The following is a 23,899-nucleotide window of genomic DNA, read 5'->3' on the forward strand; positions in this document are numbered from 1 at the left end:
AGGCAGTGTGCACAGTGACAGTGTCCTTCCTAGCTAGAAGAGGGAGGCTACCCTGGTATACATTGGGCTTTCTCTTCTCACAGTTTCTGGCCAAATAAATACACCCTAAAGTCCTGTTAGTTACAGCAGCACCCCAAGGGTACCCCTAAAGTACATTAATGCTCAGCTACCTTGAAGGTCTTAACAAATGAATAAGACCACTTCAATCTAAAAACCCCCATCTCTTGATGGAGAAGATTTCAGAAGAGTGGAGAAGGGAGGATAGAGCCTGAGAAGACCCTCATAAGAAGGGGAAAGGGACAGAGACTTAATGGGCCGACTTGGCCACCTGTTCTCAAGGAGAAGAGCATCAAATCACCTTAGCAGTAGCAGTAACCAAGTGGCAGAGGTTGGCAAGGGTCAAGGCCAAAAAGAGACCACTCTTTTGATGATCTGGAAGGCAAACTAACTGAACCTGGAGTATCACAGTGATGTCTCAAGGGAGATAGATGTGTGGCAGCTCATTATAAGGCATTATATTGACATAAAAATTGGACAGTTTTAGCCCTGGCTTGTGTGGCTCAGTGGATTGAGCACCAGCCTGTAAACCAAAAGGTCACTGGTTTGATTCCCAGCCAGGGGCACATGCCTGGGTTGCAGGCCAGGTCTCCAGTTGGGGGTGTGTGAGAGGCAACCAGCTGATGTTTCTCTCACATATCAATGTTTCTCTCCATCTCTCCTTCCCTTCCCCTCTTTAAAAATAAGTAAAATCTTTTTTAAAAGAATTGGACAGTTTGACAGGGCTCTGTTACAGTTGTGCCCCGCACCCTCACCTCGTGGCAATAAGAGCTATTGCTTATCCAGCAGAGGACAGGGTCCTAGCTTCTTGGTCTTGCTCATGTTTTTGTTGGGCTGTGGCTTTGTTTTCTCAGGTGAAGGTGGCCCCTCCCAGATGGCCCTGGAGGATGTGGCAATGTTCCGAGCCATTCCCAATTGCACCATTTTCTATCCAAGCGACGCAGTTTCAACAGAGCATGCTGTGTTCCTGGCGGCCAATGCCAAGGTATTTTTTGGGGACACTGGTTCAGACAGAAAATGCTTCTGAGGTTTGGTACTGATAATTGGATTTTTCCTATTTTTTCTCAGCACAAAGGTAATTGATATTCATTATAGATTATTTGGTTGTAGGATTCCTTTTAAAAATAGAACCATTACCCAATAAAGGTGATTTAAGCCCATAAAACAACACATTCCAAGACAAATAATTGCAGAGGGATGCTGAACACCACCTGATGGGCCCGGATTGGGCAGGGCTCAGCCAGAAGAGGGAGTCTGGGGCTCTGAGGCAGGGAGATTTTGGCAAGGCTGAAGGAGTTGGCTTTAGCAGTGAGCTATCACGTGCTGGCCCTGGATACACCCCATGCCACCACCTTGTCACATCTAGAAAGCTGGAGAGTGACTGGTGGGACTCCACTACAGACAAACCCCAGGGTCCCTCATAAACAGTGGAAAAGAGAAGAGTATAGTTTCTGCCCCACTTACCCTTCCTGAAGTCTCACACAAGGGCATCAGATGAATACAACCTAATTCCTGCCTGGAATCCAGCTTCAGGGGCATCAAGATATAGTCTTTACCTTTCCAGTCACTGCAACTGTCTGTCACCAGACTCTCCTCACCACCCAGCTCTGCACCCACATCTGGGCACAGTTGGGGTGGATTGTTTAAGTTCCATTCTAAGCACATGCAATGTGTTAAAGACATGTTTCTTTGACTTTTTTTTAAAACCTATGTGGGCTCACACTGTATGTATTGTTCTATACACTATATCCTGGAAATTGCTTTATGCCTGTGCATACACAGAGTGATCTCATTTGTGCTGGAGGATTCCATTTCTAGGAAGTTCAAAACAGGCAGAACAAAGCTGTGGTGACAAATCATAACAGAGATGACTGCTTGGGTGGACAGAGTAATAGGACAGAGGCACAAGGGAACTTTCTGGGTAGATGAATGCAATCTGGACTCATGATGGTTATGTAGTGTATACCTTTGTTAGAATTTGTGGAGTGCTCCACTGAGGTAAATTTTACCTCAATAAAAACACTGAATAGAATTAATTTATAACATGGGAATGAAAGAACAGAAGTTATGTTTCTAAGTTGTTATATTAGTTTATAATTGTGATTTATAAGTATGTAAATTAAATACTTTAGACATTTGAGTACTTCTGTTCATGTGTTCAAGTTGATGAAAATGTATTTATATCTTCTCACTGGGAAAATATTTAGTCATCTTATATTTCAGTGTTTAAGGTATTTGTAAGGTTGAAGCATTACAAGCTACTGTGGGAAAAATTAACTATTTAACATTGTGTTTTGGCCTTTCTATTCAACGTGAGCCAGTGCTGCTGCCCCAGACTGATGTTCTGTGGGGACAGGTCGGTATGTATTTGAGAAAGCTTTTTTAAATTGGTGAATGTGACAGCGTGGAAATCTTGCCACTGAGGGCATCTGCCAGGGTCCTGCATAAGCTTTTGCCTGGCTCAGTAGTAACCTAACCAGATGATACCTGACTTGTTTACCAGTAGTTATAAATGCTTATCCCTTGCTCCAAAATGTGTGTTTTGTTTTAGTAAAAAAAACTGTTCAGTCCTGTTCTCCTCTCTCCACCTTTTTAAAAAGGTTTATTAGTTAGAAATTGAGTTTGACTTTGTAGTAGTTCTGGTTTTCGTTTATATCCTAGGAGATGTGCTACATTCGGACCAACCAACCAGAAACTGACATTATTTACACCCCACAAGAAAGTTTTAAGATTGGACAAGCCAAGGTAAGGCCTTAAGTTCTCCAGTGTCCTCTCATATCATTTCATGTGCAGAGTGCTATTCTAAAGCTAGCACTAGGTATCCCCACAATCAAGGCTTTATCCTTTCTTCATTCTAGTTTTTTTTTTAAAGTTGTGACCTTTGCCTGCTTTTCCTCCAGGAGGAACATTCTGCCAATATCAGCCAGAATTGAACTTTTCTCCTTTCCAAATGGATACTCTCTTTGTTGAATTTTTATAGATAAAGCAATACAACTTGAAGGCACTTGAGTTGCTTGCCTATAACTTACCACAGCCTCAACCCAAACAAAATAATAGAACCCATTTCAAAGGAATAATAGATCTGTGAGGTTCTGATTTGGCATATTCAAAGCCAGGAACAAAAGAACACGAACCATCTTGCTGTCAGCCATTGTGTGGCCCTGAGATAGGTTTTATACATTGGATGCGGCCTCACCTGTAGGCCTTCTGATAAAGGCTAGCAAACTGGGCACTTTGTCTCCTGCATTCTCACAAAAGCCCTAAAAACACAGATTATGAGCAGCCCTGTATTGTAGATAAGGATAAGAGAAGGGGAGCCATGCTCAGGGTTCACAGTAAGTAGCAAGAGATCATACTGCATAGGAAAGTTTTATTCCCTACTCTTATCTTATAAGCCTTTTAGAAAGTCATTAACACTCTTCTTAAATATGTGAAAGACCAATAGCTATTCTTGAAGGACTAACAGGTGACATCCTACTTGATTGCTAAATGCTAGGCTGCTCCAGAATTTATAGTTGCTAGTTGTCAGAATGACTGTCCAGGTGTGAGTGGCTTTAGTGCTATAATAAAGCAGGTATATCTGGAACAGTCTATGACCTGCAACTAGGTAGCTGGCCCAATGAAAACTCTGCAGTATCCACCTTCAGTGTTAACTATAGGTTCCATTGTTCTTTACTCTCACATTTAAATGCAAGGCCATATTTTTGCCTCTGGAATGTGTGAGGGTCTCAATGATAATCATATGGTCTACAGAGCTTTCTCATACCTCTCCTGCCTTTTTCTCCCCTCATTTGCCCTGCCCTGACAAAATAAATTTCCTAATAATAAAGAACATTAAAATGTGTAAGATAATATGCATGGTATGGAATAACTCAAGCGCTGAGTTTTGGAAAAGTTTTTTTTGTGTGAAAAGGCTAGGAAATTCTCAGAGAATGGGGTGGCTTAGAAGCCCTGAATATCTGTACTGTCAGCAATGGTTCTAAAGCTATAGAGAAACCTATACAGGTGGCTGAAATAAAGACTAATTCCGGATGCTTTTGGTTGGGGAGCTTTGAAGGAAACCAAACTGAGAAAGACCAAGGGCCCCTGTCTTTGCTTGCAGAATAGAAAGTGGTTGAGAGCATGGATTTAACATCACATGGGTCTGGTTGTTAGTCTCAGCCATGGGCAAGTTTCTCCTGCTCTGAGATTTGCTCTCCTCAGCTGCAGAATGGACCCAATAATGCTACAAACCTTACAGAGCACTTGGGCATGCAAGGTGCTTGGCTCAGAGCATGTAGCAAATGTTCCCAACTGGTCCCCGTTAACATGTTCATTAGTGGAGTTCAGTCTGCATGCTCACCCTAGCGAGATGCCCAACCCATCCAGAGATGGTGCCTTTCCAGACTCCTCAGTGGGTACAAGTTCATGCTCTGGTCATATATAGATTGTACAACTCGTTTCTGGTCCTCTGCCTTTCAGATCCCAGTCCACCTTCTTTGTTAAAAGGTCATTTTGTATTTGTATTATATAAGAACTTAGTGATTTGGCACTGAAATCATGAGGAACAGTAGATGAATTTGTAAAACATATATGAAGTGGGGGTTATCAAAGCATGTCATTGTCAGTGTTGATTCAGCCTTTTTTATAGTGAAATATTAAAGGAGTAAAGTTGCCACCCACAGGAGGCACAGAGAGATTACTTACCCTCCGATTGTCAACAACTTTCGGCCCAGTCAGCATTCTTAGCGCGTATGCCCCAACCCTCTGCGCCACCACCGAAGAGAAAGAACAGTTCTACCATGCACTGAACGAAGTGTTATCCAAGATCCCCAGAAGTAACGCTCTTTATCTCCTTGGAGACTTCAACGCAAGAGTAGGAGCCGAGCACATGGCCTGGCCCACCTGCCTCGGAAACTTTGGGAGAGGAAAGATCAATGAGAATGGTCAGCGACTGCTTGAGCTTTTGTGTCACCACGGCCTGTGCGTGACAAACACATTCTTCAAGTGCAAAGAGATCCACCAGGTGTCATGGAGGCACCCCCGCTCCCGCCACTGGCACCAGCTTGACCTCGTCATCACCAGAAGAACGGATATTGGCAGCACCCTCCTCACCCGCAGCTACCACAGTGCAGACTGCGACACGGACCATGCCCTCGTGGTAAGCAAGGTGCGCATAATGCCGAAGAGTTTGCACCACTCCAAGATGAAGGGTCGCCCATGCATCAACACCAGTTGTGCCAGCAACCCAGTTAAGACCCAGCAATTCATCAACAAGATGGAAGATGCACTCGGCGAGGGAATGGCGGCAGATGACATTATCGAATCCAATTGGCCACGTCTCCGTGACGCCATATACAACTCCGCCATTATTGCTTACGGGAAGAAAGAGCGGAAGAACGCTGACTGGTACGAGGCTCACTGGGAAGAAATGGAACCCGTGATCGAGGCTAAGAGGAAGGCCCTACTGGCTTACAAGGCCACGCCCACTCCCAGTACACTTCAAGCTCTACGGGCTGCCAGGAACAAAGTCCAGAAGACCGCCCGCCACTGTGCCAACACCTATTGGCTAAACCTGTGCAGAAGCATCCAGGAAGCCGCCGATATAGGCAACGCACGAGGAATGTATGAGGGTATCAAGAAGGCAACAGGCCCAATCCCCTCCAAGATCGCCCCCCTTAAGTCCAAGACAGGTGAGGTCATCACTGACCAGGAACAGCAAATGCGGCGGTGGACCGAGCACTACCTCGAGCTGTACGCAACTAGGAACACCGTAACAGACACTGCTCTTAACGCCATCCCAGACCTACCAGTCATGGAGGAGCTAGACACCCCACCTACTGCGGCAGAGCTCGGCAAAGCCATCGACCGCCTCGCTTGCGGGAAAGCACCAGGAAGCGACGGAATCCCTCCAGAAATCCTAAAGAGCGGGAAACCAGTCCTGCTACAGCCGCTCCACCATCTACTCTGTCGCTGCTGGAAGGAGGGTTACATCCCCCAGGATATGAGAGACGCCAACATTATCACCATGTACAAGAACAAAGGAGACCGCAGCGACTGCAACAACTACCGGGGCATCTCTCTCCTCAGCGTCGTCGGCAAAGTATTCGCCCGGGTCGCTCTTGCCCGCCTGCAGACCCTTGCTTCCCGCATCTACCCAGAGTCCCAGTGTGGCTTCAGAGCTGGCCGATCAACAGTGGACATGATCTTCTCCCTACGCCAGCTGCAGGAGAAGTGTCACGAGCAGCATAAACCACTCTACCTCGCCTTTATCGACCTCACGAAGGCGTTTGATCTGGTCAGTCGAAGCGGACTCTTCAGCTTGCTACGGAAGATTGGCTGTCCACCACATCTGCTTGCTGTGGTCATGTCCTTTCACAACAACATGCACAGCACGGTGTCCTACAACGGCGCAACCTCTGAGGCCTTCCCAGTCAGCAGCGGAGTAAAGCAGGGCTGCGTCCTCGCGCCTACGCTGTTCGGAATCTTCTTCTCCATGCTCCTCCAATACACCTTTAAGGACTGCAGCGAGGGTGTCTTCATTCACACCAGATCCGATGGCAAGCTCTACAACCTGGCCCGTCTACGAGCCAAGACCAAAGTCAAAGAGGTGCTCATCCGTGAGATGCTCTTCGCCGACGACGCAGCCTTGACATCACACTCCGAAGAGGGACTCCAGCAGCTAGTCACTTGCCTTTCCCACGCATGCAAGGAGTTCGGACTAGCCATCAGCCTGACGAAGACGAACGTTATGGCTCAAGGCACGGGGACTCCCCCATGCATCACCATCGACGGATACACCCTGGAGGTTGTCAATGACTTCACTTACCTCGGGTCCACCATCTCGAGCTCTCTGTCAGTTGACTTGGAGGTCAACCGGAAAATCGCCAGGGCAGCCACAGTTATGGCCAAACTGAACCGGCGAGCGTGGAACAATTCCAGCCTCACTGAGAAAACCAGACTGCGCATCTACCAAGCCTGCGTACTCAGCACTCTCCTCTATGGCAGCGAGACGTGGACCACCTACGCAAGGCACGAAAGGAAACTCAACAGCTTCCACATGAGGTGCCTGCGACGCGTCCTGCATGTCGCCTGGCAGGATAAGGTTCGCAACACCGAGGTGCTGAAGCGAGCCAACATGAGCAGTTTGCATGCAGTTCTTAGTGAGAGACGCCTCAGGTGGCTCGGCCATGTCAAAAGAATGGATGCAGGCCGTATTCCCAAAGACCTCCTCTACGGCGAGCTAGCAGAAGGCCAGAGGATGACAGGGAGCCCAAAACTGCGGTTCAAAGACATCTGCAAAAAGGACATGACACAGTGCTCCATCAATCTCAACACATGGGAAGTTCAAGCAGACGACCGCCTAGCCTGGAGGCTCGCGGTCAGGCAAGGTACGTCATGCGCAGAGGCTGCGCGCAACGAGGAGGCGGTCCAGAAAAGATCGAGGCGGAAGCAGCGTCAACAGCAGCAACAACAGCCATCTGCCTTCACCTGTAACAAGTGCGGCAGGGATTGTCACTCCCAAGTCGGACTGCACAGCCATTCTCGGCGGTGCAGATAGACTCTCAGGAAGCTACGCCATCGTCTCTCGAGACGGACGGCTGCCGATGACGATGAAAGTTGGTAGGATCAGGGAAGAGCAATGTAGCAGAGTGTCTTCCAATTTGAGGTGCACTCTGAGCACAGTAACCACAGCATTTTTGCTTTGCGGTGTGCAATACCAGGTCATTCGTCACAGTGTCAATGATAAGGTCAAAGTTATTGGAGCTGAAGTTACTCTTCATGAAGCCCTAGCAGCTGCTGATGAACTTTCCAAACAAGGTCAGTTGTTGTTTTTTGTTTGTTTTGTTTGTTTTTTGCTAAATGTTGAAGTTCTAACTGGGGAGAGGTAGGACTTAGGCTGCCTCATGTGCCCCTATTGGTCTTTTTATTCTAAGTTTACTTCATATACCAAGCTGGTTATTGCTGTTCTCTAGGTATTTCTATCCGCGTCATCGACTTGTTTACCATTAAACCCCTGGATGCTGCCACCATCATCTCCAATGCAAAATGCACAGGTGGCCAAATTATCACAGTGGAGGATCACCACCCTGAAGGTATGTCTTTTTCAAAATCTGCTTTGGCAGGATGTATTTGTGTTTTCCTTGATTGGAGGCACCCCGTGCTCCTGGGCATCAGCTCCAGACAACTTACCTAAGCTTTATTACTGCTCCTTGCAAGTGTATTGGCTTAGGGGTCTCTTGCCCACCTACAGTGGCTCCCTAAGGATGGGGCTGTGCCCATACTCATTGTGTGTCCCCAGCACAGTGCACAGTGCCTGGTCCCTGGGTGGCTCAGTGGCAGCACAAAGGAGTGTCTGACTTGGCATTGTGGCCAGGGAGGGTTCATGAAGAGCTTCACAGTTGCTCTTGAGTTTTGAAAGACTAATAGCGCCCCTCACACACACACACACACACAAAATGGGATTAGTGCCTTGCAGTCAGAGAACACAACAAATGCAGAAAAAGTATGCGTCGGAGTAAGGGGGATGGGCAGTGTTTGGCCTGGGAAGGTTAGGTGGGGCAGATAAGGGGCCTCAAGAGCATACCCGAGGTCCACAGAGAGTCCCTGGAAGCACTCCCAGTGCCCTCACAGCTGAGGTTTATTACAGGGGAAGGGTGCACTCCAGGACCCACAAGGACAGAGGACACACATCAGGGGTAGAGAACCCCAGGATTTAGGCTTTCTCTCGCCCTCAATCCTGTGAGGGGCCTGCCAAGTACTCTCCCCTCTTCAGTAGCGAAAAATGTACTACTGCAGACCCGAGGAACCCACTTGAAATCCAGCACCCCGGGTTTTATTGGGGGCTGGTCATGTGGGCCCCCTGTGCCAGGCATGTACCAAATTTCCCAACTCCTGGAGGAAAGCAGGTGCTCTGCGTAAACCGCCCTATTGTGCAAGCAGTCTAGGCGCAGGGACCACCATTATCAGTAGGGAAAGTGTCATGTTGACCTAGGGGACTTGCACCAGCTCACCCCCCATGTGCCACCTGAGGGCCAGCCTTGCAAGTGGCCCTTCTGAAGCTGGTTGTCTCAGGCCTGCCAGTTTCTCTTTTCTTTACAGTTCATTTGTTGGTTTTCATTGTTTTGGGGTTCCTGACAGCTTTGAGTATATGAGTTCCGTAGCCCCCTGTATCTATGAAGCCCTAGTTGAGACAGTCCCTACTGTAGGTGGAGCTGCAAGCAGTTTGGAGACCTGCAGTTTAGAATGAGAATTATTCTGGGCAATCAGGAAATGGCTGCTTCCATGAATCAACAGCAAATTCAAAGGTCTGTATATCATGGGGCATTAACGCTGACTAGCTGATTCCAGAACAGAGCCTGACATTCCTTGCTTCCCCCAGGTGGCATTGGGGAGGCTGTCTGTGCAGCTGTTTCCATGGAGCCTGACATCCTGGTTCATCAGCTGGCAGTGTGCACGGAGTGCCTCAGAGTGGGAAGTCAAGTGAACTGCTGGATCTGTTTGGAATTAGTGCCAAATACATTATAGTGGCTGTGAAATGTATTTTAACAAACTAAAATAGCTGTTGACTTCAGTCTTAAAAGACTAGCCTCTACATTTATGCTTGTTGAGAAACCACCATTCAAATCTATACTGTTTCTTAGTTCTTAAAAGCAAAGCAAATTAACTACCTGTTAAGCTATAACTACATATACAACTGTAACTCTTCTCTCTAAGTAATTAAAGTGGGTTATAAAATTTTAGGTGACAGAATAGCTAACAAAACAACCACCTAATGTTAAGTTTTATGATGAGACTACAGATATCTGAGTTGAGGATTAACATAGGGCAACAGTTTCTAAATGTGTGTGTTTCTCATAAATAAAGAAAATGTGAACTGTAGGCTGCAACCGCCTAGGTTGTGCAGCACTATAACACCATGCTGTATAGTGCTGTCCCAGGTTGGTAATGTACATGCTGCCATCCTACCTGCAGTGTCCTGGGTACTGTGTGACTGGATGCCGTGGAATTTCATCTCCCCTCTTATGGTGCATGGAGCAGCAATGAAAGCTCTTAGAATGTCCTCCGCTGCTTGTGGTGACTAGTCTGTTAAGAGAGGACACAACTAGTTGTAGTTTCCACACTGCACAGTTTTGTGAGGTCTCAGAAATGTCGCATTTGCCCAGTGACTAGACCAAACTATCAGTTGAATTATACTAGTTAAAAGTTAATAAAGCATCTAAAAACCACCTGCTTTATTCATTTGTGTTTTGTATGTGTGATTTGGTTTCTCCTGGATAAAATCCTCAGTAAAGGAAGAGCTTCTATCTAAATCAGAAGGCGAAAGAGCCATGTCCTCCAACAGCAAACCCAGGAAAGGGTGTATTGGGCAGGAGATACACCACTAGAGGACAGTGTTTGGCCTGAAAAGCCATCCCTGAGCTGACTCCTTTTTTCAGTTGTAAGCACATAAATCATGTGGCTGGAATACAAGAAAAAAGTATTATCGTTTGTAAAATAAAAAGTTTATATAATTAATACAAAGTATACCAAAAAAATAGAAAAATTAGAAATACCATTGATTTTTTTTAGTAAAAATCAGTTAAAAAAGTGTCATGGTAGAAAGTTTAGAAAATGCACATAAGCAAAAAAGATTTTGACTTCACTTAACCATCTAATACTCCATACAATTTCACCCATTGAAAGTATGCAATTCAGTGGTTTTAGAATATTCAGACTTGTGCAACCATCACCATGGTCAATTTTACATTTTCATCGCCCCAAATAAAACCTGCATGCCTTAATAGTCACTCTCCATTCACTTTCCCAGCCCCTGGCAACCACTCATGTATTTTCTGTCTCCATGGATTTCCATATTCTGGACATATATGTGGCCTTTTTGTGTCCGGCTCATTTCACTTAGCACAATGCATTTGATATTCATCCACATTGTAGCATCTGACAGAACTTAATTTTTTTAATTTTTTAAAACATTTTTATTTACTTTTAGAGGGGAAGAGAGGGAGACCAACACCAATGTAAGAGAGACATTGATCAGTTGCCTCTCGCACATCCCCAACAGGGGACCTGGCCCAAAACCCAGAAATACGCCCTGACTGGGAATTCAACTGGTGGCCTTTTGGCTCACAGACCAGTGCTCAATCCACTGATCCACACCAGCCAGGGCTTAATTTCTTTTTAAGATTATGTAATAGTTCTCTGTATAGACCACATTTTATCTGTTCATCACTTGAGGGACATTTGAGTTTTCACCTTTTGTCTATCATGAATAATGCTTAACATTTGTATTCAAGTCTGTGGATATATTGGATTGGCCAAAAAGTCCCTTTAGTTTTTTCTGTAAGATAAAAGACATTTTTGATTTTCACCAATAACTTTGATTGGGATATTTTGAGTATGTTGACTATCCCATTATTGGCTTCTAGTGGGTCAAGGTCAGGGGTGCTGCTAAACATCTTCCAATGCAAAAAACAGCCCCACAGCAAAGAATTATTTGGCCAAAATGTCAATAGTACCAAGAAACTTTGCAAACCACTTTTGACCTGTTCAATTACTCACAGCACCTTCTCCATACACTGCACAAGTTTCTTTTTTTTTGTGCTTCAGTTGTGTTTTTACCTTTCTTGATAAATTATAATATGCCAAAAATGTGTATTTCTTTCCATCTTCAATATTAAAATGGCTGCACAAATATTCACCAATTTTGATAAGTTTTTAAAATGCATGCTGATATGACAGCTGTCACAATACAATTTAACAAAATTGTTTCAAATGAAGTTGACAGCTAAGCACTACTAGAGCCATGGTATGGAAAAAACTAAACAAACTTTTTTGACCAACCCAATATATTTTCACTTCTCAAGTGTATAGAAACCTAGGAGTGGAATTGCTGGGTCAGATGGTAATTCTCTACCATTTTGAGTGTATGTGTGTGCACTTAAACAGTTTTGTGAGGAGTGAATGAGACAGTGCTGTGACATCTATAAAGCACTGTATACTCTAAAAATGCCCTTACTTCCTGTATCTATCTGCAGGGCCTGAGGGTGCTGAAAATCAAACAACATTTAATTGTGTGTTACAGAATCCCAGTGTTATTTCAGTTCCCAGCCTCTCCATGTTTCTCATGTGAAAGGGCAGTGGTTGGAGGAGCTGGGTCCTGAAACCTCAAATTGGGACATCTGGTTGGTCTCATTTGAAGCTGACCATCAGGAAGCCCCGGGTCCCTATGAGCCTTACCTTCTGGTGAAAGTAGTCTGCTTTCCCATGTCTGGGGACTGATGTTCCATTGCTGGAGGACTCTCTCATTACTTCACTTGAGCAGGTGCCTTGCAAGGTGATACCTGTTGTCCTTGAAATCCTCTGCAACCACCCCATGTTACCATTAGACCCAAAACTAGGGTCCAATCACAGCATGCTCCCAGGTGTAGCTCCTGAGTGCAGAGTAGCCAAAGGAAGTGGGGTAGGGGCAGGCGCACAGTCAACTGGTGTAGGTGCTGAATGTTCCTTAATTGTTCTAGAGCCATGGACCCTGGAGCCCTTGCCCCTGAGTCTCCAGAATGCCTCCTTGCTGCTCTGAACCACTCCCATGGAGGAGCCGAACGCAGGGAGGGTGCCCCCTCTCCGCTTGGCCTTCATCTCCAGAGTTTAGCAGCTACTTGTTGGGGGTAGGGGTGACTAGGTAATCCATTTTGCCTGTTTGTTTCATCTGTAAAAGGGGATGACGATGTTGACGATAGCGATAGTATCCATCTCATAGCGCTATGGTCAGGATTTTAAAAGTGCTACCGAAATGTCCCATTGAGAGCTGCCCTGCCTTCCTGGATGGTTTCTCCTCCCTAGTTGCTAGCTCTGCCCACGGCGGTCCCAAGCCCCTTCCTGGCCTCATTGGGATTGTCGAGGGCTCAGCAGCGATTCAGGCCCGTCTTTCCCCTCTCTGGCCAGCCCTCCCCTCCTCTGCAGCCCTAGCTGCTCGCACTCCCCTCCAAACCACCTGTGCTCCCTCTACCCACCATTTGGCACTGCCTCGCGCCGGCCCGTGCTGACCTGCCCGGCCCGCAGGCTCTGAGCCGGCCACGCTTGCCTACCAGGGCATGCCAACTACTGGGTGGGCGTGGCCCAGGCCACGTCATTTGTATTTTGTTCCATCACTTATTAGGACTCAGCCAATCAGCGCCGCCAGCGACACGCAATGCCAAAGGAGCAACCAACCGCCCGCAAGAGGCTGGAGCCCGGTTGGTTGCAGGCGACCCAGCACTCCTGAGAGGAGGAGCAGGGAGCTGCCCTCGCTCCCAGAACAAGTAGGACAAGGGTACTTCTTCTAACCGCAGGCTCACCAGCGGTGGAGGGCAGAGGTATGGCCAGAGAAAAGGGAACTCTAGGGTGGAATAGGGTTGGGGGTGTGTTGGGTGTGTGGAAGGGTAGGGGTGCAGGGGAGAGGAGTGGAGGGGAGGGCGGTAGTGGGTGGAGGTACAGGTAAGGGGGGTTGCGGGAGTGTGCATCCCAGGCCATCCTGAACTCCTACAGGGGAAAGTGATGCAGAGACTGAGCTCCAAAGCAAGTGCGGTCTTGCAGCGGAGTTCTCCCTGCAGTCAGATCATGCCCACCCTCAGACACACCGGCCCAGCTGTGGCCTTACTTGCCAGAAGAAAGTAAGAGGGTACCTTCTATGTCCCCACTGTGATACCATGCCCTGCTGGACCATGCTTGGGATAAAAAAATCAGTGGCCTGAAATTCAGGAATCCTGAAACGGTCCCATATGTGACTCTCTATTTGGTGAGGACAAACAGCAGTTATAGAACACTCAAGAGTAGGAACACAGGAGTGCAACCGGGGGTGTAGAGACAGAGATGAAAAAAGCCCCTGCCCTTAGTATATGCCTATGCCCCTGGAGCATGCTGTGTTTGGACCCTAGTTTTGGGTCTAATGGTAACATGGGGTGGTTGCAGAGGATTTCAAGGACAACAGGTATCACCTTGCAAGGCACCTGCTCAAGTGAAGTAATGAGACAGTCCTCCAGCAATGGAACATCAGTCCCCAGACATGGGAAAGCAGACTACTTTCACCAGAAGGGGAGGCTCATAGGGACTGGGGGCTTCCTGATGGTCAGCTTCAAATGAGACCAACCAGATGTCCCAATTCGAGGTTTCAGGACCCAGCTTCTCCAAACACTGCCCTATCTTTCACATGAGAAACATGGAGAGGCTGGGAATTGAAATGACATTGGGATTCTGTAACACACAATTAAATGTTGTGTTTGATTTTCAGCACTCTCAGGTCCTGCAGATACAGGAAGTAAGGGAATTTTTAAGGCTTTCATGAAAGTTCTCTGCTTGCCACACTGTGATTTAAGCAGGCAGGAAAGGAACCAGAGCTTGAATATAAGGGGCTGGTTATTCAGGTTAGAGGGCTGAAGTGCAAAAAGGGATACCGAAGTAATAGAGATAATACAGGAAGAAGCTACCGCCCCTAGAGCAAGGGGAAGAAGGGAAGAGGTTTGTTTCATTGGAAACCTAGAAGCTGGGATGAGGGCATTGAAGAGCCAGAGCCCAGATCTCTGAATAGGGGCTGCTGCAGTTTTTCAGGGGAGGAAGCATCATCAGCTAAGAAGGGGAACAAGGCAGGAGGTATTTTCCAAGACATTGTCTTCAGGTCACTAATTCTTTGGTAGCATTTCTTTGTGGCTTAATCCATCTGTTGAGATTTTTATTTCAATGACTATGTTTTTTACTTCTTTTTTTTTTTTTTTTTTAAGTCCGGACTTTTAAAATTATTTTTATCTTTTTAAAAATATATTTTATTGATTATACTATTACAGTTATCCCAATTTTTCCCCTTTTGCTCCCCTCCATCTGGTACCCCTGTTTCCTCCAGCAATGCCCCCTGCCTTAGTTCATGTCCATGGGTTATGCATATAAGTTCTTTGGCTGCTCCATTTCCTATACTGTTCTTAGTATCCCCTGTCTATTTTGTACATACCAATTATGCTTCTTAAGCCCTGTACCTTTTCCTCCATTCACCTTCACCCCCCTCCAAATGATCCCCATATCTATGATTCTGTTCCTGTTCTGCTTATTTGCTTAGTTTTTTAGATTCAGTTGTTGATAATTGTGGATCTGTTGCCATTTTAATGTTCACAGTTTTAATCTTTTTTTTCTTGTATAATTCCCTTTAACAATTCATATAATAATGGCTTGATGATGATGAATTCCTTTAGTTTTACCTTGTCTGGGAAGCAATTTATCTGCCCTTCCATTCTAAATGATAGCTTTGCTGGATAGAGTAATCTAGGTTGTAGGTCCCTTGCTTTTCATCACTTTGAATACTTATGGCCAGTCCCTTCTTGCCTGCAAAGTTTCTTTTGAAATATCAGCTGACAGTCTTTTGGGAACTCCTTTACAGGTAACTCTCGGCTTTCCTCTTGCTGCTTTTAAGATTCTCTCTTTATATTTAACCTTTGTCATTTTAATTATGATATGTCTTGGTGTGGTCCTCTTTGGGTCCAACTGGTTTGGGATTCTCCATGCTTCCTGGATTTGTATGTGTATTTTCTTCACCAAATTAGAGAAGTTTTCTTTCATTATTTTTTCAAATAATTTTTCAATCTCTTGCTCTCTATCTTCTCTTTTCCTTCTGGTACCCCTATGATTAGGATGCCGGTATGTTTGGCGATGTCCCAGAGGCTCCTTATTCTATCCTCATTTTTTAAAAATCTTTTTTCTTCTTGCTGTTCTGATTGAATGCTTTTTTTCTTTCTTTCTTCTTTATGTTCCAAATCGATGATTTGATTATTGGCTTCATCCCCTCCACTGTTGGTTCCCTATAGATTTTTCTATATTTCACTTAATGCAACCTACTGTTGCATTACCCTATGAGTTTGTTTTTTAAAGATTTTATTTATTTATTTTTAGAAGGGAAGGGAGGGAGAAAGAGAGGGAGAGAAACAACAATGTGTAGTTGCCTCTTGCGTGCCCCCGACTGGGGACCTGGCCCACAACCCAGGCATGTGCCCTGACTGGGAATCAAACCAGGGACTCTTTGGTTCACAGGCCAGTGCTCTACCCACTGAACCACACCAGCCAGGGCCTCTATGTGTTCTTTGAGCATCCTGATAACCAGTGTTTTGAAATCTGCATCTGATAGGTTGCTTAACTCCATTTCATTTAGTTCTTCTGGAGTTTTGTTCTGTTCTTTCATTTGGGCCATATTTCTCTGTCTCCTCGTTTTGGCAGCCTCCCTGTATTTGTTTCTGTGTATTAGGTAGAGCTGCTTTGACTCGCTGTCTTAGTAGTGTGGCCTGTTGTAGAAAAGGCACCTCTAAATTGTGTGGAGTGGAGCATTAGATAATCTCTGGGGTGGGGCAGGGCAACCCATTACACCACTTTGTGTGGGGGAGGGCTTGGAAAGGGGAAAATGCCACTGCCTGGCCTCAGGAGATTTTCCCGGGAGGAAGCTATCTCTGGGTGCTCACCCTGTTGCCAGTCACTTAACATTCTCGTTGTATGCTACTTGTGGCCTTACAGCTGTTGCTGTAGTGCTGAATCACAGAGAAGGTGGGTCTGCAGAAGTTCTGAGACCTTTGTGGGCCCTTTAATAGGAGTCTCCTGAGAATCCTGCAGTTTCTTCTGCCACCCCAACCCCCACTAGTTATTACATCCAGAAGTTATGGGGACTTATCTTCCTGGGGATGGGAGGACCGGTCTGCTCTGGGGCTGGTATTACTTGCTCCCATGGTATCCCTCCTGATTTTTATCCAACATACATGAATGTGGGACCACCCATTCCATTGCTACTCTGTGCCACTCTGTGTCTCTGTACCTCTCCAGGCCTCTCCATCTCTCCGCACCACTCTGCATCTCCACCCCTCCTACCCATCTAGATGAATGTGACTTCTTTAAATCCTAAGTTGTCAATCTTCCATACAGCTCAATATTCTGACAAATCTGGGTGGTATTTGTTCTGTGTTCTATTTGAAATTTTTGCTGTACTTATGCCAGGAGACAGAGTGTGTTTGCCTATGCCTACATCTTGACCAGAAGTCCTATTTTTATCTTTTTGATCCCTTCTTCTGTATCTTCATTTTGTTGTGTCTCAGAGGCCATTGGAGATTCTGGGAGTTGGAGTAGCTTTATATCACAATAATGCAAACAATTCATAAATATCCACGAGCACTGTTTTCTGATCGCATGAGAATTCAAAGGTAATATCAATATCTGTGTTTCTAAGTTTCTCCTTATTAAACACAAAAGTAGAAGATGGTTCTTTCTCACCCTCCTCGCTTCCTTATGTGCTGGCCCAAGGCCTGGGGGATATTCACCTGGGTTCACCCCTCACACCTTCGAGACATACTGATGTCCCACATGCACTACCCGGGAATCTCTGAGTGAGGGCGCAAGCCAGGCTGCTGAGCATTGCCCGCAAAAAGGGGGTCAGGTCAGGAGAAAAAAAAAAGGGGGTGGTCAGGCTCGGAGCCCACCGTCCTTGATCCACACCCTGACTTGGCCACTTGGTAGCTGGTGATTCAGAACAAACTGCTGGACCCTTCTTTGTCCTGTTCTCATTTCCTCATCTGGAAAATAAGGATAACACTGCTACCAATCTGGAGACTACCAAGAGGATGGGATGGATGTGTCCAGGCACATAGCAAATGCAGCCATTACCGAAAATTATGTTATCTGGCCTCTGACAGTTACGCTCTGGGAACATTAACAGGGCCAGACCTGCTGATTCGCCGTGAAGGTGGGCAGTGTCTTCAGTTTTAGATTGCTGGTCCATCTTCAGCAGGGCCTCTGGGAGTCCTCGGTGAGGTGTCCCCTTCCAGGGAGGGTGGGTTTGCTCTACCAGGATCCCAACAGTGCTACCACGATGGGAGGCTGTTCCCCTCTCGGCCAGGGTTTCACCAAAGCCCCTCTGCCTGCGGCCAGGTAAAGGCAGCCCCTGCTCCCTGAGGCTGTGGTGGTGGAGTTCTTGGCCTGCTCACCCATACCCAGGGTGGGATAGACCTGCTTCTTTTTCTGTCCCTGTCCTTCCTTTTCACCATGTAGGTGTCCCTTCAAGAGCACTGTTTTTAGGTGGGATCTCGGTTCTGCTCGTTCACCTTCAGAGGTCCACGAACCCTGAGTGCCCTGGAGACCCAGCCTCAGCTCACTCCTCTGTTTTCATTTGCTCTGTTTCCCCAGCGATTTCCCTCCCTTACCTGCAGGCCACCTATGCATTTAAACAGTGTAACTAAACACTTCTCATTGCATATTTCTTTGTCTTTCTCCCAAACTGAACTGGCGTCCCTGGAGCACAGGGGCTGGATGTCTGAGAGGCACAGCCACTAATCTAGGCCCAGGCTGCACTGGGTCATGTAATCAGCCCCCCAGGCCACAGTGATGGGCCCGCAGGCCCACCCACCAGCCTGGCTTAATGAGCAGTTAGCAATCTGGACTCAGAAATTCCGCTCCAAGTCTCCTTACTCTCGTCACATGAAAGGAGGCCTCTATGTCTAAGATACACAACCCAGAAACCATCAGTTAAGAGTTTAATAAATTTGGTAATATAAAAATGTATAACTTCTTTCTTAAAAGTTTTCTTAGAATTTGATTTTTTTCTTAGAATTAGTATTGTTAAGTAAGTTCATAATAACAAATCTTTAAAAAATTTCACAGAGGAACACACCTTAACATAACGTTACATGCTTCAGTTACTTAGAAAGTTACAGATACAGTCAGAACAAATACCTGTCATTTATAAATGTGAGTTTTTTTCTTTGAGTGAAAGAATGCTCTTGGGAAATGTCAGACTTAAAAGCCAGTGAGACACCTGATGCAGTGATGGCTCATCAGTTCCCTGAACGTGAAGGCTTGGAGCCTGGTCTTCCAGGCTGGAGGCTGTACTGCTTCTCTCTGGCCTTCAGTTTCCCTGTGCACAAAGAGAAGACTGGATAATTTTTAAAGTCCTGTGTGTCATGGCCCTTTTATTTCAGAGAACAGTATATGACTATAACAGTATCATTTTCCTTTTGAGCAAGTTAGTAAGAAGCTAGGGAAATTCCTTGGCATGTGGAATGGGAAAACTGAGACAGATAGCTGAATAAACTGGCTGAGCAATTTACAGCCAGATGCAGAAGGTCACCAGGGCGGAAAGCCCCAGGTGCCTAGCAACAGGCGAAACTGGTGCCAGACCTTGCCCCCAGGGTGGCCTTTCCTTCCTTGGCATATCACTGGTCTTACAGTTTAGACTCCCTGCCCTGGTGCTGAGCAATCAGTGGAGACCATGACCCTGGACGGGCACACCTGGAAAAGCTGATGAGTCTTCTACTGAGATCCTCCCCTAAGACTTCCCCTAAACTCCCAGCCCTTAAAACCCTCAAGGCTGCCCTGACTGGTGTGGTTCAGTGGGTTGGGTACCATCCTGCAAACTGAAAGGGTAGTTGGTTCCATTCCCAGTCAGGGCACATGCCTGGGTTGCAGGCCAGGACCCTGGCTGGGAGTGTGCAAGAGGCAACCGATTGATGTTTCTCTCCCTCTCTTTCTCCCTCCCTTTCCCCTCTCTAAAAATAAATTTAAAATCTTTAAAAAAATTAAAAATAAAATGCTTAAGCCCAAGGACCCAGGAGCGCGTCCTCACCTTTCCCTTCCCCCTCCTCTTCCCCGATAGGCTTCTTGGGCTGACCCCCTGAACCTGTCTCCAGGGCCCCCTTTTCTCTGACTTCTCAGTGAGCCAAAGCAGCCCCGCCTAGACCTGTTTTTTCCCTATAAACATTTCTAGAACCAAAGGAGAGCACTGCCTAAGCTCTCTCCTGTTGCTTCCTCTGTCCTAAGTCCTTCCTTGTTTCACTGTCCCCAGCTTTAAAAACGTACTCTCAAGATCATCTGGACTTGCATTGTGAAATCTTTCCTGCATGAGTCAAGAACCCACACACTACCAGTTGCCTTAGGTGGGCCCGCTCCGTCCTAGTACCCTTTCCATTAACACTCATTTTTTAAAGAATTTATTTATTTATTTTTAGAGAGAGGAAGACAGGGAAAGAAACATGAATGCGTGTTGTCTCTTGTGCAACCCCAACCGGGGCCCCAGCCTGCAACTCAGGCAGGCAAAAGCCCTGACCGAGAATCAAACCGACCACCCTTTGGTTCACAGGCCAGTACTCAATCCACTGAGCCACACCATCGCCACACCAGCCAGGGCGCCAGTAACATTTTGATTGTAGACTTGAACAGAAAATAACGTGCTTAAAAATTTTACTACAGCCCTGGCCAGTGTGGCTCAGTTGGCTGGGCATTGTCCCACAAAGCAAAAGGTCACTGGTTCAATCCCTAGTCAGGGGACATGCCTGGATTTTGGGTTCAGTCCTTGGTTGGAGTGCATACGAGAGGCAACCAATTGATGTTTCTCTTTCACATCAACGTTGTTCTCCCTTCCTTCCCCTTTCTCTAAAACTAAATAAATAAAATCTTTATTTTCTTACATTTTATTTTATTTTTTATTCCAGAGAGAGGGGAAGGGAAGAAGAGAGAGTGAGAAACATTGATGTGGGAAACAACTATTAGTTGCCTTCTGTTCAGGCCACAGGGGGTGACCCTTTCAGAGAGAGGGGAAAGGGGGAAGGAAGAAGGGGCAAAAAATATCAATGTGTGAGAGGTACCTCAACTGGCTGCCTCTTGAATGTTTCCAACCAGGGACCAGGCCTGCAATCCAGGCATGTGTCCTGACTGGGAATCGAACCAGCGACCTTCTGGTTCACATGCCAGCACTCAATCCACTGAGCCACAACAGCCAGGGTAAGTTTCATAGTTCTATTGTTAGGAAAGTGGCATGTTTCAAAGTACCAACTGGAGTATTAGATTAGATTTAAACGAAGGGAAAATACAGTATCAGTTATACCATTTTCCTACCTTGGCATGCAAACTAAAAAAAAAAAAAAAAAAAAAGAAAAGTCATCCAGTTCTTTAGTGATAAAAATACAGTTCTTTTGTCCTGGCCAGGTAGCTCAATTGATTACAGTGTCATCCTCATATGCCAAGGTTGCGGGCTTGATCCCCAGTCAGGGCACGTACAGGAATCAACCAATGAATGCATAAATATGTGGAACAACAAATCGATATTTCTCTCTCTTAAAAAAAAGTCAATCAATAAAAAAAATACAGTTCTTTCGTGAGCATAGACATAATATACGGAATCTTTTTTTTTTTTTTTGCATGGAAAGTAGAGTCCAAGTAAAAGGATGCAAGTTCTATTGCTACCTTTTAAAAAAAGATTCTATTTTCATTTATTTTTAAAGAGAGGAAAGGGGAGGGAGAAAAAGAGGAAGAGAAATATTGATGTGTGAGAGAAACCTCAGTTGGTTGCCTTTCTCACACCCCCAACTGGGGATCTGGCCTGTAACCCAGGAATGTGCCCTGACTGGAATCGAACAGGTAACCTTTTGGTTTGCAGGCCGTTGCTCAATCCACTGAGCCATGCCAGCCAGGGTTGTTGTTACCTTTTTGTTAACCTGAGTAAGAATGTGCATAAGCTCAAGCTTGTGAGTGTACAGCTTCGGTGCAGCACAAGGTGGATGAACCAGGATTCAGCCTTTGAATTTCTCCAGGAATAGTAATCAGGTGCTGTGGAATACGCATACAAGAAGTCTGCTTCAACTGGTATTTTCTGACATGCCATGTCACCATTATTACCACAGTCCAGATCTGTACCTTGGCAGGCCTGAATAAGGAAAAGGTTGGGTTTTCTAGTTAGATTTCTACAGTAATCCCCTCTGAAAGGCCTTGTTAATTTTCTCAGGTCAACATTTGTTCCAAAAATTATTTCTTCATCACCATGGCTTAGAAGCATGCAAATAAAACTGCTCCTTTTGCTATGATCTTCTTTAGAAACACTGAATACTTGGGGGTGGGGATTGGGACAACTGTAATAGAATAACAGTAAAAAATTTAAATTAATTATCAATTAATTAATGTAAGAAGAAACACTGCACACCAATTCCACAATATTTTTGCGTGTAAGATCATTTTTGTTCTTGACTTCGTATTTCAAGTTCATGAATGTTTCCCTGAGGTTTGCTTCATCTATATCTGTACCAGACCAAGATGCTATTCCAGAACTTTTATGAAAGTTCTTATTATAATATGTAAACCCATTTCAGGATAATCCATTTTGTAGCTATTGTCCAAGGGTATCCCAGAGTCTATTGATTTGCTTCCATGTAAGAGCTTTGTTCCCGAGTTTTAAAAAAATGTTTTTAGATTTTATTTATTTATTTTTAGAGAGAGGGGAAGGGAGGGAGGAAGAGGGAGAGAAACATCAGTGTGTGGTTGCCTCTTACAAACCCCTAACTGAGGACCTGGCCTGCGACCCAGGCATGTGCCCTGACTGGGAATTGAACCAGCGACCCTTTGGTTTGTAGGCCAGCACTAAATCCACTGAAACACACCAGCCAGGGCTATTTCTGAATTTTTAATGGATTTTGAATACACTGAGTTTTCAGTGTTCTCCATGGATGTGGCCAGCACTACCAATAAAATGGCATTGGTCTGATCAAGGTATCCTAAAGTATATAAAACAAAGTGGAGCCACTCATGTCAACCAAATGGCTGTAAGTCAGCCATAACACTTTGATTCAAGAAGGAAACTACCTAAGTCTGAGCAGACACATTTGGTAGGGAAACACAGCTGAGATATCTGTACATGTGATCAGAACAGCCATGTCTGTAGAGTGGGACCTCCCACAGATAGGCTTCTGGGGAAATTCCACACCTGCCATCAGGGGTGTCAAGCAGAACACCCATGTATCATCCATAGGCTTTTGGGGAAATCCCCACTTGGCATCAGGGGTGCCCAGACATTTATCAAAAAGACCCAGAAGGGTGGAGTGCACCCCTTTCAAGGCATAACTGAGGCAGGTTCCAGACCACTGCTGAGACAGCCGGAGTCCACACACCAGAGTGCTGCTCCATGCCACGCTGATCTCCCTTGGCATCGGCCGTGGGAGGCGCTGCTCTGATGGACTGAGGACATCTTCTGCCCTGCTGCCGACCTGGCTCCAGAGCTCCTTCCTTGTAAGACGCTGAGAGCTCCCTTGCCCGCCCCGCTGTCTCCCAGACCTGCAGACTGAGACTCTGGAACTCTGGTTTGTTATTCTCCATTGATTTCTGTGTGTGTGTTATAATTATCTTAGATTGTTAGAGTGTGAGTAGGATATTAAGGTGTGTTGATGTTCTACTTTGAGTGAACCTGTATTCAACAAAAGCTGAGTGAATAGCATAGTTACTGTGTGTGACTCTTGTCTATTCCTTGGTGCTGGGCTGCTCAGCAGGCAGCCAGCCGAGCAGTTGCCCGGCATACAGCCTCCACACAGCAGCCACAGGCTTGCCCTCACCTCCCCTGCCCATGGGAGCCAGTTTGGTTTCTGCTGCCAGCCCTCAGACCATCGCCATGAGTTCTGGAGCAGGCCCTGTCCCCGCTAAAAATGTTTAACTTCTTCACAGCCAAAACCAGCAAGCCTGTTTTTTTTTATGACAAAAGACAGACTGAGGGAAAATATTTGCAACATACATAACAGAGGACTGACAGCCCTAGTGTATAAGAAGTATGGTCTTTTGGGAAGACACATGGTGGTTTTTGTGGACCGGGTCCCTGGCTGGGGGCGCGTGGGAGGAGGCCACGCATTGATGTTTCTCTCCCTTTCTTCTCTTTCTCTGTCCGTTCCCCTCTCTCTGAAAATAAGCAAATAAAATCTTAAAGAACTAAATTAAAAAATTTTTAAAAAAGAGGTGGGAAGGAGATCGCCTAGCTTTGATTGGGCAGAATAAGTGTCCATCAGGATCGAGGGGCTGGGCTTAATAGGGCGGTCTGGGGGCCGGGCTCTTCACAAGCAGAGCT

At 46.0% G+C, this 23,899-nt stretch overlaps 1 protein-coding gene and 1 pseudogene across 1 annotated transcript in view; one reads left to right on the top strand and one right to left on the bottom strand.

Moving 5' to 3' along the window:
- The window catches only part of TKTL1 (transketolase like 1), a 30,692-nt gene extending 21,099 nt beyond the window's left edge, over positions 1 to 9,593 (top strand). The window contains 6 exon segments of the mRNA XM_090264293.1: positions 912 to 1,042; positions 2,719 to 2,802; positions 7,761 to 7,857; positions 8,013 to 8,132; positions 9,419 to 9,486; positions 9,489 to 9,593. Coding sequence (XP_090120419.1) covers positions 912 to 1,042; positions 2,719 to 2,802; positions 7,761 to 7,857; positions 8,013 to 8,132; positions 9,419 to 9,486; positions 9,489 to 9,593 — 605 coding nt within the window.
- An 11,557-nt stretch (positions 9,594 to 21,150) lies between these two features.
- On the bottom strand, positions 21,151 to 22,515 carry LOC149991256 (caspase-3-like; annotated as a pseudogene).
- Between the last annotated feature and the right edge of the window lie 1,384 nt (positions 22,516 to 23,899).

The sequence above is a fragment of the Furipterus horrens genome, unplaced genomic scaffold (assembly GCF_987537825.1).
Source record: "Furipterus horrens unplaced genomic scaffold, mFurHor1.1.pri manual_scaffold_17, whole genome shotgun sequence".
Taxonomy (NCBI): Eukaryota; Metazoa; Chordata; class Mammalia; order Chiroptera; family Furipteridae; genus Furipterus; species Furipterus horrens.